At 33.1% G+C, this 18,028-nt stretch overlaps 1 protein-coding gene across 2 annotated transcripts; it reads left to right on the top strand.

The window, feature by feature from the left end:
• Window positions 1–1,927: 1,927 nt before the first annotated feature.
• LOC143047367 (uncharacterized) lies at window positions 1,928–17,424 on the top strand. 2 transcript variants are annotated; one of them, XM_076220404.1, is made up of 6 exons: window positions 1,928–2,056; window positions 6,071–6,483; window positions 8,786–9,018; window positions 13,150–13,386; window positions 14,945–15,110; window positions 16,309–17,424. In XM_076220404.1, exons 2-6 carry the CDS (start codon window positions 6,099–6,101, stop codon window positions 17,376–17,378), a joined length of 2,091 nt encoding a protein of 696 aa, XP_076076519.1. In that variant the 5' UTR covers window positions 1,928–2,056; window positions 6,071–6,098; the 3' UTR covers window positions 17,379–17,424. The 2 variants fall into 2 exon arrangements, with proteins under 2 accessions (XP_076076519.1, XP_076076520.1); XM_076220405.1 differs by having other exon boundaries at window positions 1,928–2,064.
• The last annotated feature ends 604 nt before the right edge of the window (window positions 17,425–18,028 follow it).

Raw genomic sequence — 18,028 nt, 5'->3', positions numbered from 1 at the left:
AGGAAAACATATACCGCATAGTCAGCTATTAAAGGCCTCGAAATGACAGATGTAAAACAATTTAAACGAGAAAACGAACCGCCTGTAAAATAATGTACAAAAAATGAACGAGAAGCAAATCCTCACTATGTAAAACAGCAACAAACGACAACCACTGAATTACAGGCTACTGACTTGGAACAGGCACATACATACAGAAAATGGAATGGTTAAACATGTGAGCGGAATTCTAAAGCTCCACCTAACCATCCAATCCTGGTATCTAGGATGAATTGATACCAAATCCTTGCATTAACTAATATTAAAACAAGTATTGGATATCCTTAGATGACTTATTATATATATCCATAATAAGTTGCATTACACAATGTTACACATCATTGCACATGACTGTTTAGAATATCTCCATTTAATAAATGATTATCATGAAGGGATCAAATTCCATCCCTGAGGCTTATACTTATTTTAAGATATCCTTGGATTCTTTGGAGATTCCTGAACGACCTAGAACTAATTATTATTTCATGATTTATACTGGCATTAGTTAAAATTGTACTAATCATTCATAAGCTTCGCCCACTCACAGCGATATGTGATAATATTAGCAACGGGCCGTGTTAATGCCTAAAATCAGCATCCTTCTGAGCCCGATTTTTGCCGATTCGGAACAATTAACACTCGCTATGGCCGAGGTTTACCGATACTTCGTCTTGGGTGTATGATAATGTTTCCCCTTGTGTGTTTATCTCCCCTGGCAGTATCTTTAAAATATTTTTTTTTTTTTTTTTTTTTTTTTTTTTTTAAGTTTTCCTTGACTTGTTGATTTATTGATTTCTTTGTGTTTTTCGCGAATTTATTAATACAGCCCGGTTCAATAATTTTATAGAATATAAATTGTCCATGATCGAAGGACAATAATTTTGTTTCAGACATTTTCCCTTATCAAGGGAATTTGATGTAAAGTACATGTAAATATATCTTAAAGAGCTTTAAGCTAGGTCATCCTTTCTCTAGCAAGTAGTATCATTAGGGAGCAAAAAAGAGGGTATATTTTTTCTGTTTTTTTTCTGAGTATAAGATTTCTTTTTTCGGACAAAGCGTGAGCAAATTTATGAGGCCCCTCATGGGGGGGTCCTAGTAATCACATAATCACCATTTTTTTTGCCAATATAATCACATAATCATTAAATATTTGCTTATCTTTAGTAATCAAATAATCATAAACTAAAAATACAGTCCTAGGTAATCAAATAATCATGAAATATTTGGCTTAATAATCAAATAATCATTAAAAAAACGGCCAAGTAATCACATAATCAAAAACCCCATGAGGGCCCTCATTTATTTATCTAATATTTCTACGCTATCACTCTCAATAATTGTTCTGTTGTATGCATGACCATAATTTTTATTTTCATCAAATTTGGGATCAGAATATTTTTTAAAACGGATATGGTTACATATCTCGAGTTACATATATGGCTCAATACAAACTTATCAAAGCTTTAAAAAAAAAAGCACAGTATCCTAACGTTATATCCAATTTATATCGTTATCGATTAACATCATAGGAAACGTTTATCATTACTGAAAACATACATCTATGCTGAAAATAATATTAAAGCATGACAAGTATGTGTTCATGTCTGCCGCGTTGGTGTCGGTTAAGACACTACAATGGCTTATGTTAAAAAAAATATTGTAAAATAAATAAAAATATTTTTTTTATTTCGATAAATATATTAATAAAAGATATAATATGTTGCGTGTATATCAATGAGACATTTAAGTTTAACAATCAGTATTTGAATATCGACGTATATCAGTTTACACGTTCAATAACAATCGTCTGCTAGCGAATTGATAAATCTGGGTTATACACTGTCGCTATGACGACCTGATAAAATGTAATTATCTAACGAATAATATCAATCGTGTAAATTTCGAATAAATAGAATTACACTAGTAGTTCGGTATGCAAATAAATTCTATTTTAAGAGGTACACACACGACGCCATTTTATTCAAAGTGTATATTTTGTGTACAGTCACAAAAGGTAAGCTGGTAAGTTTCTTGCTAAATTATATTTATCTGAACCACACTTATGTCTATTTAAATGGACACAATCGGTTTTAACTTTGTGTATAATGCATACTAGAGAATGCATTTCAGTGTGAGTTGTATAAATAATAACAATTATTTAAACATCATGTTTTGTTATCATGCATCGATTACTTTGATAACTGCAACATGTGCAATAAATATTATTCACGATTTGTGATATTTTATGTTATTCTTATTTTAGCTCACTTGGCTGTGTCAAATATTGTTTTATTATTCCGTGGATTATTCCGTGGATAATTACCAACCGGCTGTATGTTAAGACTATAACATGTATAATATGCAAAACAATTTCTTTCCTTTATGATGTAAATAACACACTATTATTATGTATATTTATATATAAATTGATTGATTGCTGGATGATTGCTTATACATGTATTTATAATTGATTTCAATTAACCTTATTTTCCGTCATAATTAGAATGATAAGGTACGAACTACAAATTTGTATTGTATAAAGCTTTCAATATTTCATATCTAAGATTTATTAGCTAATAACACATTTAAAGATACAAATGTTGTCTTTAGTGAAACCGTCTTTTTTTGTATACCACACGATTTGCCGTTGCGTAAATAAATGTTTAGCTCGTATAAAGTTTTATGGTAAAAGTAAACATCGAGATGAGGTTTTATAATCAAGTTATGTAAAGATTCGAATTCACAGTATAAGAATGGTAAGGCTTAGCATGGAAGAATATTTGATGTAGAAAATATAATTATTTATTCAACATGTTTAAATAATTTAGGAACCTACAAGAAACATAGTACAGTGCATGTGTGAATTGAAAAAACTAAGTGTAGAAATTTAAATATATTTATCATGTTTATACGTGAAATCAAGGATTTGTGTGACGATATTGCGTCTCAAATAGTAACGTTAAAGTTTTACGTTTTACGTTTTACGGCGATTAATGATTATTGGGGATATTTTTTTTTTATTTCGCTTGCAATTTTTGTTTTGCACATCAATGTGGATACTTCTTAATGTTTGGTTGTACTGAATATGCATGAAATATTTCCCACTGAAAGTAACGTAAGCAACAAAAAACAAAATATATTTTTTTTTATCGTATTTCGGTAATCTATAAGTCTATATGAAATGCAAAGATATATACGGTATGATGAGTGACAATGAGACAACTCTCTTCCAGATACCAATTGACATAAAACGTAATAAAATGCAATGTTTCCCCATTTAGATCCGAGAAGGAAGAAGATATATGTTTTTCTTTAATTTAAAAAAAGGTTGTCGGGAATTACAAGTTAAACGGGCTTGCTTATAAAATTCATTTTACTTTCTTTAATAATGGAACAATTAGAGTAAGAAATGAAACGATTGTCAGAAAAAAAGGTTCATTATATTCATCTTATATGTTTACAATCTTAGTATGGTATTGAGAGGCTGCAAGCCCAATTTTATTTTCACATTCAAGTTTTAAACATATGAATTTTATTGCAGAGAAATAAAAAAAAAAATCGCAGATTTAAGCATCCCAAATTCGAAAATTTGAAAAAGAGTGGTTTTTATCCTCTCGAAATACACAACTATTCCACAACTTAAGAACCTCATCTAAACAAACAACCCCAGTCATCGAAATTTTGTTTATACTTTGTGGTCTTGTTGATAGTATCTGACTATCAAGAAAATTCTATATGAGGAAATATATTCAGATGATCCACCATAAATAATGTCCCGAATCCACAACGTTGAAAACGTATGAAAATCGTCCAGTGGACAAACTTGCAAGACATTTCATTTCTTTGAAATCGAAGTTGTTTTGACTTCGCTTATTATCAAAAAGTATGTAGCTGTTTTGTAGAGTTAAAGTACAATCACGGAAAAGCACTATTTAGCATGCATCAAATCTGAATTTTCAGTCAATAACGTCGCAAATGATAGTTTATTTGTAAAAAGCGGCGAAATCCGACATTGGACATCTTGCAAGACATTTGCCAGAAGCCGTTGCATTTTTATATGTGGTGCGATCGAGTGCTGCAAAAATTCGATTTTGATATGGTCTATCTATGTACTTTTGTGAGCATAATTTATACAAACGAAATTTCATATAATCTTATATTTTAAAACCTTTAAATTTTGATAACTTAACATTTTCCTTAATCTGACCATAATGAACACTATTTGTTTTTGCCAAAAAAACAGCGTTGGTCGTAACAGGAACGCATATTCAGTTATATTGTGATACTTTATATATAAAGCATATCATTCATTCGAATTTTCGCGAAAAACACTGTTTTAAGTTACACAAACGCCCCTGCTAAAGTTATTATGCGTAGAGTCTGTTACGTCTGACACGCATATTTTGGACGTTTTGTCAATATGTTGTCCTTATTATAATTTAGACTATTGTAAAATATGATAGAACAATTTGTTGGTTCTTTTAGGAATAGTATTTACCTGTCTAGTCTATGGGTATAAATTTTATATAACTTAACTGTTATGATTTCATAGAAAAGCTGTTTATTAGGGTGGACTGGTTGATTACACGGTATTGACGCAATAACGTGCGTAACGTCTATACAGTACTAGACAAATCCCAAGTGAAATCTTATAAATGTTGTGTACATCCTTTCTTAACATTATTGATATTTGAGTTTGACTCGTAGTGCTACCGGCCTTATATATCTCAATAATCATATGCATGATAGACATGATACATGTAGATGCGATATATATTGGATTTACAGCTAATTTCCTAATGCATGTCAATCAAGACTTTGGTTTACCTGGTTGCTTTGTTTGCATATTGTACAATTGTGATTGGGAAAACGTCCAATCAAATTTATATATAATATACAAGTTGAGATATGCCTATATATATATTGTTTGAAGATGTCAATGTTAATAACAAAGCTTGAATAAACATTTATACAAACAGAGCTAGCAAGCCTGTCAAAGTTTTACTCTACAAGCATTAGGAAATTAGCTGTAAAAGAACAGAATGTTTACTTGAAACATGTGTTTACTAGTATTTGATATCATATTAAGTTACTGTAAAATGAGTGCCATATTGTCCAATTGAAATAGGAGTGTATGACGCTAACGTCTACCGGGAGATAAATCTCTCACAATATTTTCAACTATACATGCCGGTTGAATAATGATTATTTGCCTTACGTCCAGTAGCAAATATTTCATGCATATTAAAAACAACAAAAAGAAATAATCAATCAATTCTATCGATAGGTTCTGCAATCAGTGTTTACTGGAATAAAGGGAGGGAGTTTAACTGCTGCGGTAAAGGAACTACCATTTCAGGGGGGGTGGGGGGGGGGGGGATGAGGGATTATGGTTTGTTTGTTGGAGTCCATTTTTTTTCTTCACAATTTAACGCTATATAAATGAGACCACAATATTATATTTTTCCATCAAATCGGGGATCAGAATCATTTGAGAATATTTAACAAAAAAAAGAAAAAAACATAACCCCACCCCCTTTACGTATTATTCCATAAAAAAAATCCTCCTGACCACCCCCCCCCCCCCTCCTCCAACTTCAGACTATACGTTGAAATAAGAAAGAAGATACTAAAGGCATTATATTCAAAACTCATAATAAAAACGCAGAGAGGCGACATAAAGACAAGTTCACAAAACACTACATAGCTATAAAAAACCTTAGGTACGAGGAACACAATTGCAAGCCCCATCAGAATCTGGATAAAAGCGTTCCGAAAGAATAAGCAGATCCTGCCCCATTTGTAACAACCGTGTTGAAAGATCGACGATACCGCGGACAGCAGTTTCGAAAAGTACTGTTATCTGTCGTAAACAGCATTTAAACAAAGTTTTAATGCTATTTCTGAACGTAGTGTCCAATGCGATGTATCTAAACATCTATTTATATTTACATGATTGTAACTTTGATGTTAGCACTCATACCCTTAATGTTAGAATAACTTTTTTTATTTTTTTATTTTTAAACAGAATTTAATGGTATCAGATACCTCCAACAATGTCAGATCAAAGAAACCAACCTCAAGAAGCGACACCTGTCGACGAAGACGACAATGACGTCATGATAACAGAAGTAACATCAGCACCTAGCTTTCCTACCATTCCAATTCCCAGACAAACAACCACAACCAACAGGAAACATATGCCGCCCACAAACGCGCTGAATGTTATGACAAAAATGGGACTAAATACAACAAATCCTAAGATTTTACAAGCATTAAAGGTTATGCAAGGGACCAAATCCAAGCGAGGACCAAAAGAAAAGGCTTCTTTCCAGAGATACATATACTGTCTACCAGATAAATCTTCTAAGCTACCAAGATTTTCATCTTCTGATGAAACTGAGAGAGCTGTTGTGAAGCAGCATCAAGACCAAGGATTTGGTAAGAGAATTGTTTGTAATAGTTCCGAAGCTGCGTTCGAGTACGGTGACATTTCATCCTGTTGAAGGTTTTTATGCCCCCTCCGCAACTTATGTCCCCGCCCCAATTGTAAAGCAAAATATTTTCCTATGAAATATTGTACCACAACTATGTATCATGAAATACTGTCCTCATCTATGGAAAAATGTCCAGAGAAGGACAAATTTTCATAGCGAAATTTTGTCTTTATAAAGACAATATTTCACAGATGAATGCTATGGAATTTTGTCTTGTTAAAGGGAGGTTATATTTTGTGTGAATTAAGACAATATTTTACAGATAAATACTATGACATTATGTCCTGTTAAAGGGAGGTTATATTTGGGTTATATTTTGTGAGTATTGAGACAATATTTTATAGACAGATTGTCATGGAATTTTGTCTCATGAAGGGGAGGTTATCAACACATATTATGTTAGAGAAGGTATGTGGGTTTTTTTTCCTGCGACACTTGCCTGTGTATGTATTTACAAAATAAGTGATTGTCAGTGCATTACTTATATTTGTACTGTATACTGTAATAAAATGATACATACATTAGACAATTCTTTAATCTATAATTAACCATTTGTAATGTATCTAAATGCAAATTTGAAACTCACTTTTAGTAATATTAATATAAATTCCTTACTATACAAAACAATGTCAGTTATAAATCTAAAAATGTGCATGCTGCATGCTTGTGTAGTGTACTATTTCTAATTGTGTAACGACATGAAAAGTGGAAATGTCGGATACTATCTTCAATTATCTGGAATGTACTATCATTGTCTAAACGCAGTCGTTTAAGTTCGTAACAGGTTCCTACGGTTCAAGGGGCGGATCAAGCCATTAAAAAAGGGGGGTTCCAAACCCAGGACAAAAGGGGGGGGGGGTGTCCAACTATATGTCCCCATTCATATGCATTGATCGTCCAAAAAAAAAGCGGGGGTTCCAACCCCCGGAACTCTCTCCCTGGATCCACCAATGGGTTCGGGAAGGGTACGAATAGTTCGGCGAAGCACCCCGACAGTTAGGTGCGTCCGGTAACATTCGGGGAAACTCAGCCGATTTTGTCTAGTCGGATTACAATCGTGCCTATGTCGTGACAGATTCTATACGGATGAAAAGCCTAACAATGTTCTGTGTATTCTGGACGGTTTCCTGTGGAACGGGAATGATCTGGAGAAATGTTTCATTGCTGTTTTTCTGCCGATTGAGTCCAGATTGCATCCAGATCTTGTCGATTGCGAACCTTTTTTGCCGAAACCGTTACGGAACAGTCCCGTTATTAATACGAAATTCGTCAATGATGCCCACGCCAGAGTCCCGACAATTACAGAATACAATACGGCTGAGACCAGACAAAGCCGTTTTCATTTGCGATAGAGCGGACCGTAATAGGATTACGTTCCGACAGTACCTGATCATCCCGAGTTTACAGACAGTTTTCGAACGGATAACTTCCGTCAGCGTCGGTTCACTTTCTGGTCACTGTCTGATATCTGTCGGATTACATTCGGTAGAATCGGGACGCAGTCGTGATAGACTCTGTCGAATTTTACCAGGCGAAAGATACAAATTGGATAAGAAGCGGATTGAGAACTGGATTATCGGGATAAATTCGCTTGGAAACTGTTGAATATCGACGCTTCCTGAATAATATCTGATTGTTGTCGTGATTAAATTATTTGTTTTACAAATTTTAATTTAAGTTTGAATTTCCATCCACGATTCACAGGATCTTGATCAGACTTTAGACAATTTTAATCGGGAATGGTCTTGTCAAGGACGGCAGTAGAAATCGTGAATGTGTGACCCCAGCTTTAGATATTGGAAAAATAAGTTGAATGATAGCGTTGAAAACTGAATAAAAATGTTCGCGCTTTGCATTAAACATAATAATTTTGACACGGACAGAGAAAACCATACCCCTTGAAGTTGAATAGTTGATCCTTATCGTATTTCCTACCATTAGGCGATAACGTGATCAATTGGTCCGTTCAGTTTAAATACTTTAAAACGGTATTAATCGTATTGCCGCCATGCATGCGGATTAAAAGCGGACAAATCGATAGCTTCTCAGTGTTTCATTTCGATTTTGTGTCTCTTTTAGTCATCTTATTTGTTATAATTCATTTTTATACGATCTTATACTTGTATATCCTTTTTCACGACGAGAACATAATAAAATTGATTCGGTAAAACATTTATATCAATATGATACGAACTTTTTTGAAAATTGATTATACGAATATATACATTATTGTTCTTTTTTGAAAGGATACCCCCAAAATGACTACAACTCAGGATTGCCATCACGGACAAAATTAAATCTAAATTTAACACAAAGAGGATTTGACTCCTTTTTGCGGAATACCTACCCTAAGCTTGACAAGAAAAACTACGACATTTACAAGATAGATAAACAAAGACGTCTGTTGCGGATACCTACCTATACACCACGAGCTATCAAAGACACAAAATACCAGGGCAGCTTGATTATAATTCCTTATGTAAGTAAAAAGTAAAATCACAAAAATACTGAACTCAGATGAAAATTCAAAACAGAAAGTCCCTAATCAAATGGCAAAATCAAAGGATAAAACACATCAAACGAATGGAAAACAACTGTCATATTCCTGACTTAAACGTCATTCTGATATCTCATGAAATCTTTATCATAAACAATATTGCATGCTAAAAAAAGACAACAAAGTTTCAAAAGTTGCCCACAATATTAATGAAAACCTGTTTAATGTCAAGCCCCGAAACAGTCCTTCATAAAAAAAAAATATTCAATTTATAAAGACCTTTGTTTCAAAAATATTTACTGGACAGGGTTGTAGGGCTTGTAGGAAAATGTTTACAGTTTGTATAACACATTCATTTTTTAGCATTCGATTGTTAAAGCGAAATACTCGCCAATGTATACAGAAAAAAACTTTAAATGAGTTATGCATTTTTATACGACCGCAAAAATTTTAATTTTTCGTCGTATATTGCTATCACGTTGGCGTCGTCGTCCTGCGTCGTCTTGCGTCGTCGTCGTCGTCGTCGTCCGAATACTTTTAGTTTTCGCACTCTAAATTTAGTAAAAGTGAATAGAAATCAATGAAACTTTAACACAAGGTTTATGACCACAAAAGGAAGGTTGGGATTGATTTTGGGAGTTTTGGTCCCAACATTTTAGGAATTAGGGGCCAAAAAGGGCCCAAATAAGCATTTTCTTGTTTTCGCACTATAACTTTAGTTTAAGTGAATAGAAATCTATGAACTTTTGACACAAGGTTTATGACCACAAAAGGAAGGTTGGGATTGATTTTGGGAGTTTTGGTTCCTACAGTTTAGGAATAAGGGGCCAAAAAAGGGCCCAAATAAGCATTATTCTTGGTTTTTGCACAATAACTTTAGTATAAGTAAATAGAAATCTCTGAAATTTAAACACAAGGTTTATGACCATGAAGGGAAGGTTGGGTTTGATTTTGGGAGTTTTGGTCCCAACTGTTTAGGAACAAGGGGCCCAAAGGGTCCAAAATTGAACTTTGTTTGATTTCATCAAAAATTGAATAATTGGGGTTCTTTGATATGCCGAATCTAACTGTGTATGTAGATTCTTAATTTTTGGTCCCGTTTTCAAATTGGTCTACATTAAGGTCCAAAGGGTCCAAAATTAAACTTAGTTTGATTTTAACAAAAATTGAATCCTTGGGGTTCTTTGATATGCTGAATCTAAAAATGTACTAAGATTTTTTATTATTGGCCCAGTTTTCAAGTTGGTCCAAATCGGGGTCCAAAATTAAACTTTGTTTGATTTCATCAAAAATTGAATAATTGGGGTTCTTTGATATGCCAAATCTAACTGTGTACGTAGATTCTTAATTTTTGGTCCCGTTATCAAATTGGTCTACATTAAAGTCCAAAGGGTCCATAATTAAACTAAGTTTGATTTTAACAAAAATTGAATTCTTGGGCTTTTTTGATATGCTGAATCTAAACATGTACTTAGATTTTTGATTATGGGCCCAGTTTTCAAGTTGGTTCAAATCAGGATCCAAAATTATTATATTAAGTTTTGTGCAATAGCAAGAAATTTTCAATTGCACAGTATTCACCAATAGCAAGAAATCTTAAATTGCACAGTATTGTGCAATAGCAAGAAATTTTCAATTGCACAGTATTGCGCAATAGCAAGAAATCTTCAATTGCACAGTATTGTGCAATAGCAAATATTTTCAATTACTCAGTATTGCGCAATTGCAAGAAATATCTAATTGCAATTTCAATTGGAGTTATCTTTCTTTGTCCAGAATAGTAGTTGAATCAACTTAAATCTTTGTTTTATACAATACAGATATATAATTAATATTTTAATTGGAGTTATCTTTCTTTGTCCAGAATAGTAGTTGAATCAACTTAAATCATTGTTTTATACAATATACAATGTATATTCACTTTTTCTACCAACTGATAAATTAAAACAATCTTTACCATTCAGTGATAACAAGCACTTTATATTTTACATTTTAATATTTTATGATATATTTAAATGAGTAGTTATTGTTGCAAACTCCATTAGAAATTTGAATTGAGATCAGTTTTGGAAAAAGGGAAAGGGGGATGTGAAAACAAATGGGGGTGGGGGGTTAAATTTTTCTCATTTCAGATTTCATAAATAAAAAGAAAATTTCTATAAACATTTTTTTGAGAGGATTAATATTCAACAGCATAGTGAATTGCTCAAAGGCAAAAAAATTATTTTAAGTTCATTAGACCACATTCATTCTGTGTCAGAAACCTATGCTGTGTCAACTATTTAATCACAATCCAAATTTAGAGCTGAATTCAGCTTGAATGTTGTGTCCATACTTGCCCCAACCGTTCAGGGTTCAACCTCTGCGGTCGTATAAAGCTGCGCCCTGCGGAGCATCTGGTTAAAAAGTGTCATCATTTAAAAACATATGTGCTACCTGTTCATGTACACATTATCAAGTTTAGTTGTCACTGCTGTTAAAGAAACCAACCACAGTATTTAGCTGAATCGATAAAATATGTTCAACATGTTCAAGAGAGTCCAAATGGGTGAATATATAGCTAGCACAGAAAATGAACTGAAAAAAATTGAATAGATACATTTAATATTAAGCCGAAAAGAAAGAAAAGATAATAGTGGGCTTTACTTATAACATGAAAGAAAAGAGAACATTTGGCCCAACATATAACATGTGTAAGAAAATAGAATAAAAACTGCAAGAAAACATGAACAGAATTTACAATTTAAGACCCCGAATCCATACCCTCATACAAACAAAACAGCATCTATACTATTAAACGAGAAGACCTCATTTTGTGTGTCGCTTCTCTTCCTCCCACAATACAATTGATCATCATGCCTCTGTGTCCTATAGGTACCATGCATAGTCGCATTTGTCATCCATTCTTATTACTATTCAGTTGGGGGTTATTTTGGGAGAAAAATGAAAATAAAGGCGTACGGATATTCATTCCGTCATCAGACAGACTTTTATGTCAGACATGACTTCCGGTTTTAACATTGAGAACCAATCGTATGATAGATAACAAAAATGAAAAATGAATAAGCCAATCAGAGTGTTGTCCATATCGTGATTTTTATATCGTAAGAACCACTACTATTATACATCGGTTTTATATACAAATCCTTGGTTTTAACTTACACATAATTTTCATAAGTACTCGGACGGGGACAGGACAATTATTTTTGCGTTTATCTGCATGTACTGTATACTATTATTAAAGTATACTACTATAATATATATAGACACTCTATATAATATAGGACATATCATGCAGTGATCGCCATGGAGAAGAAACTTAGAATTAATAGTTAATAGAAAATTAGATACACTTTAATATTTATAATATGGATACGTATGTTCATAGCAGACACATAGAATGTATTATATGTCTCTGTTCATAGTATACAGAAACGCGAAAATAATGGAATATAACAGAAAACAAAATGATAACGGACTTTGAAAAAAAAAGAGTGAGGGCTTAAACATATTGTCCTGTCTCCATGTACCTATATATATATATGACTTTTGATATCATTTCTTAAATTCTCCAGACATAAAATCTTTTAAAAAAATTATTTCTTAAAGAGATAACATACTTTTCAACCAAGCTTAAAATGCTCGCGATTTTGCGTTTAAGTCAAACAGGACTTTTTTAAACTTGCACATAAATTGCATAAGAGTACAGTCGGGGACAGCACAATAATTATCGGGTTGATAGAGACTTTCTCTATAATATAGCAGTGATCGCCTATGAGAAGAAACTTGAAATTGATAGTTAATAGCAAGTACACTTTATTTATAGGTTACGTATGTTCATAGTATACAGAAACGCGAAAATAATGGAATTTAACAGAAACAAATAACGGACTTTGGAAACAAGGGAGAGGGCTGAAACTTTTTCCAAGTACCTATAAATTTTATACCTTTTCTGAAATTCTCCAGACTGAACTCTTTTACTGAAATTCTCCAGACACAAAACCTTTACAAAATTTCTCCCTACAACAGTATACATACTTTCAACCAAGCTCTAAATTCCCGTGAATTTCTAGTGAGTTTTAAAACAGGCTGTATTTGTTAAATATTTTGCAGGATGATCCTAGCGATAGACCACCAGGAACCTTATACAGATATGCTAGTGGACCAGAAGAGTACTTGTTTGAATATTCAGCGATGGTTAGTTCTAGAAACAAAGAAGGTGCTCTCAATCCAATCCAAACACACCAATCAGACGAGACTTCTTTGAACTATTCTGATCAACAACAGCAACTAACAGACGCTATTACTTCCAGCGTAAATACGATTCTCTCTCATGAATCCCAAAATAAGGTACATATCCCCATGCGATGATCTCATTTATGCTAATTTTACAAAACTCATCTTTATACGATGTTAAGCCAATGCTGTCTACTGGTTGGCATTTAACTATGAACCAGCACACCATATATCTGAACATGTGTATATGGTATTGAGGGCTTCATATATGCTTTAGATCAAGAATAATTGTCTCTGATAATTGTACAACAAATGTACTAATTTCTATATACTCTGTAATGTAATTAAACACAGGGATAATTAGTTGTAAGGGTACTGACGCTGGTACTTATTTTATAAGCATACCTTACCCGGTAATCGATAAAATTTTATGTGTATACAACCGTTTTCTGGACTAATAGTGTTACATCGTTTTTCGCACGTCCGTCCAACTGTCCGTTCGTCACGCTCATTTCGCAGCTCTTTATATACACAATGATATATGTTTGTTTTAATTTTATCATAGTTAATGTTAAGATTATTTAAAAATATGATACTACTTCAAGTCATTAAGTATCTGTAATTGTAAACTTCGCAAAATAAACTATCGCTACGACTTCTGTCTTTTTTAGAAACATTGAAATTTTCGTTCAGATTTCAAATCAAGGCACACTATTAAAAGACATGCACTGTACGGAACAAAGAGCACACACACACACACTCAATCATATTAAAACTCCGACCTATATCAAATCTCCGACCAATATCAAATATTGGGATCGTACTCGTATATATGATATATCATGTATACATTGTATGTGTATACTATATTACCTCGATTGCTCGTATTTATATGAGAATGACTCAATCAGAAAACTATATTTTTATTAGATTGACATAAAGCAACAAGTGCAGAACAGGCAATAGAGGGACTTTTATACCATAGGATAATGAATTTTTCATGAAATACTAATCAGAGCGTCATGTGGGCATACTATATAGTATGCTATATAACGAAATCTAACGCTTATCAAATATTTTTTCTACCCAATACGTATAGGCTATGAATAAAGTTTTGTCACAAATCAAATCTTGTCGAAACTTGGTAACAATATTTATGTGAGCATGTAAATCTGTGCGAACCAGTGGCGGATCCAGAAATTTTCATAAGTTGGGGCCTACTGACTGACCTAAGAGGGCGCCCGCTCCAGTCACGCTTCATTGATTCCCTATATAAGCAACCAAATTTTTTCCCCTGCCCCCACATTTAAGACGATTCCATAGTTTAAAAACTTCAACTTTTAGTAGTGCATCACCTGATAAAAAACCCATATCACCTCTAGCAGCTAAAGTTGCTGCCTTTTTTGCTTAAGCCTAAGAAAAATGTGCAAGCATTGTTTTGCAAATTATTTATACAACTATGTATATTAATGCCCCGATTTTAACTTGTACGTAGCGGATATAAAGTAGTGAGCAATAATTCAAAGTTGCTCTGACTTGTTTTTTTTATCAACATTTGGTTTCGATTAGTGCATGAAATTATATAATAATTAATAATTTTTGGATTGTTGTCTTATTTACATACACCTCACGTATATCATTCATACAAAAATATATTCTATTTCTTCAATAGAATTCCGAAGCCACTGAAACCGAACAGTTCGTTATTAAGATAGAAACTGACAGCAGTGATGCTGAAATGGAAACCACAGTGAGTTCGAGTAAAGTGATACAGGAAGAGTTACCACGTGACACAACTCACAAAGAGGCTGATACGTCACAGCCAGCAGGTCTCAAAGGTATTAATAAATTTTTCGTTGATAATGGATAGTTTGTAGCAAACTAGACGTCCACCTTTTAACTGTTGTACCGCATATTTCTATCTGATGAAAGATTTTGAACACTTCTTAAACACTTACATATATATGTATCTTTTCTCTAGTCGATTCAATTAGTTCATGTGAAAGATTTGAACTGATTTAGTCATAAGAGACGCTCAAATTCAAGCTTGAATTTGACAAATATATCAATTATACAATAAAAAGTCACTTTTCAGATGTTTTAAATTTGGTAAAAAAAAAAAGAAAGTGGGCGCATTCGTGTTTATTCTCAACCTTAGATATGTTATGTATTATCATCAAATACAACATATATTTAAATATAAAGACTGAACACAAATGCAGCCACTTCCATTTGTGATGGAAACCGTGTAAAAATTACCTCAAATGCTACACCTGTGAAGATTTTAGTAATATTGCATGACTTAATGATACTAGTACTCGGATGTGCATTGTGTTGTCAAAACAATCCATATTTATGTATTTTACTTTCCAATAAATAGCTGAAAGTTTACATTTTAAAAATATATATTTGGGCCAAAAAGGGGTCTTACTTGGCCTATTCTTTTATACATTATAATTTCATACAAATGAATTAATAACACCAAGTGTCCGTTCATGCTTTTATGATACGGCGACAAATTATCGGACGTACACTATAAAAGAGAGGCGAACGCTACCAATGAAACGTATATACTGTTTCCAGATTCAAACTCATAATCGAAAATGAACGACAATGCTCAAATATAAAAAGACAAACAGACAAACAGACAAACAACAGTACACAAAACACAACATAGCAACGTAAAGACTGCATACGCAACACTAATCCAATCAAAAACTGGGGGGGGGGGGGGGGGATTTCAGGTGCACCAATTATTAAGATACAGAATTAACCCAAAATATATATTTTTCCTATGTTTGTATATAAATACAATTTTGCTAAGTGTTTTAATTTAGATACGCAACTATTGGAATTGTTCATAGATTATCCTATTTTTCTTGTACTTTAAGGCTTTATTTTGACCAATCTTCCATCATGCTGTACTTTACAAGAATGTAGAAATTTATTGTAATGGCAAACCAATAAAATTAGACTATTGTGATACTTTTTCCTTTATTGTATGCCATTAGTCAAGAGACTTTCGTTTTCTTTTAGATCTGTTTGGTATTTTTGAAAGAACTGAATACTTAAGAAACCAGTTAAAAGACAATGTATTTTATATCCACATCGACGATAATGATTTGGTGCATAGCATTTTGCAAGTGTACAGACAATATTTGAATATCTTGGAACATAAAGTTGTCGTCTGCTGTATCAATCACCAGGTGAACGAAAACGAAAGACATCAGCAAAATCCGATTCAGCCATATTTAGTAAGATTTTGGGACGAAATCTTCGATTTATGTTTCGAAGGAGATAAGGAAAGGATTCCAATATGTTCTTCTGATATGCCTGAGGATATTTTTCTCATCCTAGGGCGGGTGATGTATCATGGGTTAATTCTTCAAAATTATTGGCCTGTCAGGTTTTCGCAAGCTTGCTGTTCCATCATTATAACAGACACCGTTTCAGATAAACAGCTTGCAGAGTCATTTCAAAAGGTGTTGTCCGATGGCCAGAAAAACGTTGTTGCTGCAGCGAAAGCAGAAATACGATCTGGGGTTGCAATATTCGACCTAACTACACAGGTAAATCTTTGTCGGACTCTTCGTTCCTATGGAAACACAACAAAACCTGAACCAAGCACCTTAAACGAGTGTTTAATGAAATTAGCGAAATTTTCACTGATTCAAAGACCATATTGGTGTTTATCACAAATTAGATCTGGTTTACAAACAGTTCATGGAAATTTATTTCAGAACGTTGAAGAAAAAGATGTGTTCATGTTTTATTCAGCATTAACCCCATCTGCATTATCTCTATTTGACAAAATTGTGTATTTGTTTTCCACTTGTGACGAAGATCCTGAACTTGAAATCGAAGAAAAAAGAGTGAAAATTTATTTGGAAAATTTCATAATGAGTTTTCATTCTTCAAAACTTTCAAAGCTTCTTTTAAGATGGTGCCAGACAGATTGTCTTAATAGTACTCATGTTTATGTGAGGTTCGCCAAATCATCAGTTTGCCAAAGACCTATTTTTGATGCGGATGTTTCTACAATGACTCTGTCGTCTGTTTATACGTCACAAGAAGAATTTTCACTCATTATGTCTCAAGAAATATAAAATAAAGTTCCCCTTAACAAGTCAAAAATTTAATTTATTCAATAAGATATAAAGTCATGAAAGTACATGCATTGATATATATGAAAGGCCGATCATGTCAAAAACCCGATAAAGTAACGCGTTAACATTTAACGCGATAAAATCACATTTAACGCGATAAATACAGTTTTAACGCGATAAATACAGTTTTAACGCGTTAAAACAAGATTTTACCGCGGAAAGAAATCAATATATTTAACGCGTTAAACTTAACAATTATCAAGTTTGGGATTTAACCCGTAGGTGAAAAAAGAGGTTTATCGCGATAAAATACCCGTCGCACTGGCCATATGTGTCATAATGAATCACATTTGCGCGTTAAATTCAACACAATTACGTTGCTACGATACATTACTTTAACGTGTTAAAACATCATTTAACGCGATAAAACATCGTTTAACGCGATAAAACATCGTTTATCGCGATAAAACATCGTTTAACGCGATAAAACATTGTAGGATGGAGTTATAGAATAATGTTACTAACAAAATACTATGATCTGTTCGCATTTTTTGGAGTATCGTGGTGTCCTGGACATTACAGACGAGAAGAATAATGAAGATATTACATGGCTTAAACCATTCTCTTTAACTAACCAGATTTCAAAATAG

The sequence above is a fragment of the Mytilus galloprovincialis genome, chromosome 10, assembly GCF_965363235.1.
Source record: "Mytilus galloprovincialis chromosome 10, xbMytGall1.hap1.1, whole genome shotgun sequence".
NCBI lineage: Eukaryota > Metazoa > Mollusca > Bivalvia > Mytilida > Mytilidae > Mytilus > Mytilus galloprovincialis.
Note: the sequence above shows the minus strand (reverse complement) of the source record. Positions and strands in the feature narration are given on the sequence as shown.

Bases quoted from the DNA above. Each gene is read 5' to 3' on its own strand.
- LOC143047367 (XM_076220404.1), top strand. From the start codon at position 6,099: ATGTCAGATCAAAGAAACCAACCTCAAGAAGCGACACCTGTCGACGAA. The intron at 6,484-8,785 runs GTAAGAGAATTG...CTTTTTTGAAAG, and splicing joins GCATCAAGACCAAGGATTTG to GATACCCCCAAAATGACTAC. The intron at 9,019-13,149 runs GTAAGTAAAAAG...AATATTTTGCAG, and splicing joins GCTTGATTATAATTCCTTAT to GATGATCCTAGCGATAGACC.